Raw genomic sequence first — 3044 nt, forward strand, 5'->3', positions numbered from 1 at the left:
GTAGTGGAGAGGGAGCCTCCTGCACCATGCGCCATGGCCCTCTTATATTGGAGCTCATCAAGCCACCATTCCGCACACCTGCGGGCACCTGGGCAGGCTCTGATACCTAGCTGTGGAAACAGAGACAGCACTGATAGCAGTGGGCGGGGCAGACCAGGCTGGCTCGTGACACAATACTTTTATTTAAAACCCATTCATAGTTCCTGCAGTGTTGAGCAGAGGGGGACAGCCAATCAGATGGGCACAGATTCATCACACGAGGGAGTCTGCACACGACTGCCAACTTGTTGCAGACATGAGATGTGCTAATACCCGCTCTCGGTCTAAACGTCCAGCGAACACGCTGAGCTCGGCAAGGAATATCCCTGCCGGAGACGAATCGGTTGAGGAGGACGCGGCGGGAACGTCTTCCACCGGTAAGTTGCAAGGCCAAGCTAATGCACATGAGAGCCGCGGTGGTAAGCTAGCTAACCAGCTGTAAGAGCTAGCTAGCTTGCCATTGACAGCTATTGATAGTTAGTATCCACGTGTTCAGCTGTCTCACGCCTGAGTGTCGTTCCGACAGGCATTAATGTACATATGTACTACCTAGCTATTAACCTTAGACTATCAAAACTATTTCCCTTCTTGCTTAATGTGCATATGATTAACCTTCATTATTGGAAATGAGCGGTGTGAACATTTTTATTGAAAAGTTGTATTCTTTCCCCCAAACATTAAGCTAGGACCACACTCGCTCCTAATGCCCAACTGGCTTCAACTAGACTGCGCTATGAGCTGGAGATGGCCAGGCAGAAGTTGGACTGGCAGCAGATGCTGCTGAAAGACATGACTAAAGAAAGGGACTTCCTGCTGGAACAACTGGCTATCAGTAAGTCAATTTGCCATATTTGACAATACACTTGCTAACTTGAAACCTTTTCGTGCCAGCCCAAAACGTGCCCTCATGGTCTAATACCACGTGCTTATAATCTCTTATGCTAACATAAAGTTAACATTGTGTTGCCGTATGCGTTACTGATGATGTAAGTGCATAATTGTATGGTCCTGCTAGCATTACTTTCTTCCTGTTTAGTATTTAACCAATAGTGTTAATCAACATAGTCATTTCCTCACGTACGTTTGCATCGACCTGTGCTAGCCTGTCGCCTACACTGTGCCACGGAGATCCACGTGTCCGGATCGTGGTGGTAGCTGGAGTTTAGACTCCCAGGCAATGCCTGTATTTTCCATTTGTGGTCTTCGAGCTCCATTTTGGGGTATATTTATGTAACTGCATTGTAATTCTAGTGTTTATAATACACTGAGTGCAGGTAATTGGTATAACAATTATTATTATTATTTCAGTATTTTGCATAATAGTGGATTATATTACAATAATGTATATTGTTAAATATTAAGGATATTGGTACAGGTTGCTACATATGTATATTTATTTTCTGTATTCTGTTTTCTACAGAAAGCCAAACTTTAATTAATAATAACTAATTAATTATGATATTTTTAATGCAGTAAATAATAAAACAAAACACTTACTAGTGTGCCACCCACATGCCTATATTTTCCACTAATCATCCTCGGTCATTGTCTGTTTTTAGCAGCAAAAAAAAAGGACAAGGGCAGTCCACCCGAGGCGAAGAAAAGTCAGTCGCAGGGAGCCGACTCAACCGATTCATCAAAGTCAGGGCCTGATTCTTCAGACTCTTCTTCCGACTCTTCCTCCACGGATGAGGGACAGAAGAAGAAGAAGAACAGCAGGGGAAAAGGATGGAAGCAGTGGAAAAGGGCAAAGAACAGGAAGGGGCAAGGTGTTTACCAGAGAGGTAATAAGAATATACAGTGGCGGGGGAAAGTGTACACCCAATTTCAAGTGTATCAAGTTTGAATTGAATTAGTAGTATATGTATGATGTGCGCTGTACTCATTTTACCTTCTCTCATTTGAAGCTCGAGATCCTGAAGAGGTGGTGGCCCGGTACCGTAAGGTGCTGAAAATCTGCAGGAAGGGAAGAACCATGGGGGCAGCCTTCAAAGCTGTGGGGGTCGACCCCAACACCGTTGTTGTAAATGCCCCCATGGCAGAGCTGTGCATTGCTGCCCCAGAGGCGTATGCAGAGCTCAAAGAGATTGCCCCCAAAAAGGAGAAGCTGTCTAGTTTTGCACAGAGGTGCAAGGATGCCATAGAGGGGGACGAAAACATTGTTACCAGAATAAAAGAATATAAAGAGTCTGGCAAACTTTTGCCAATAAATAAAAAAAAATAGCTGATCCCCTTATTTTAAGTTACGTTGTTGTTGTTGTTGCTGTTGTGTTAGATATTAGATTATTAGAATGCATGTTTAAATGTGAATTTATTGTTAGTGTGGTTTTTTAAATACATGTTTTACTATTTCACTTCATTCCCTCGATGCTGTGTTGTGTGTTTTTGCCATTGATATGTTTAACAACCTAACGCTTGAGGTCATTTTTGGAGTTGTTGCTGCAGAAGTGTCTACTAATGGTATGTCCCTCAGTAACAGGCCATTTGCAAATGCTTATAAAGTATAGACAGTGCCTACTTTATACCAACCAATGCAAAACACTTTACTAATGGTAAGTAAATGGTTTCTATAGTATGTTCCTCAGTTATTGGCCATTTGTAAATGCTTATAAAGTATAGACAGTGCCTAATAAACCGAATAAACCGAACGGCCTATTGACCTCCATAGGCCCAACTATAATACACCTGCTGGATTAAAGTTGTTGGGCTTAGAAAACAAAAAATTGTCTCGTCTCACCTAATATGGGGCATAGATCTCTTCAGCAGAACCTCTACTAACATATTCTGAAATAAAAAGTGGGGAATTGTCGGCTTTGCGCCGTCCAGAACCAATAAACCGAACGGCCTATTGACCTCCATAGGCCCAACTATAATACACCAGCTGGATTAAAGTTTTTGGGCTGAGAAAACTAAAAATTGTCTCACCTAATATGGGGCATATATCTCTTCAACAGAACCTCTACTAAAACATACTCTGAAATAAAAAGTGGGAAATTGTCGGCTTT

At 42.5% G+C, this 3044-nt stretch overlaps 1 protein-coding gene across 1 annotated transcript; it reads left to right on the forward strand.

Moving 5' to 3' along the window:
- Positions 1-295: 295 nt before the first annotated feature.
- On the forward strand, positions 296-2263 carry LOC308360938 (uncharacterized protein; the record flags this gene model as incomplete). The annotated part of the gene is made up of 4 exons (XM_080833116.1): positions 296-416; positions 722-871; positions 1599-1823; positions 1947-2263. The coding sequence occupies 4 exons, from the start codon at positions 296-298 to the stop codon at positions 2261-2263; spliced, it is 813 nt and encodes a 270-aa protein (XP_080689242.1).
- Positions 2264-3044: the final 781 nt, after the last annotated feature.

The sequence above is a fragment of the Sprattus sprattus genome (assembly GCF_963457725.1).
Source record: "Sprattus sprattus genome assembly, chromosome: 2".
Lineage (NCBI taxonomy): Eukaryota > Metazoa > Chordata > Actinopteri > Clupeiformes > Clupeidae > Sprattus > Sprattus sprattus.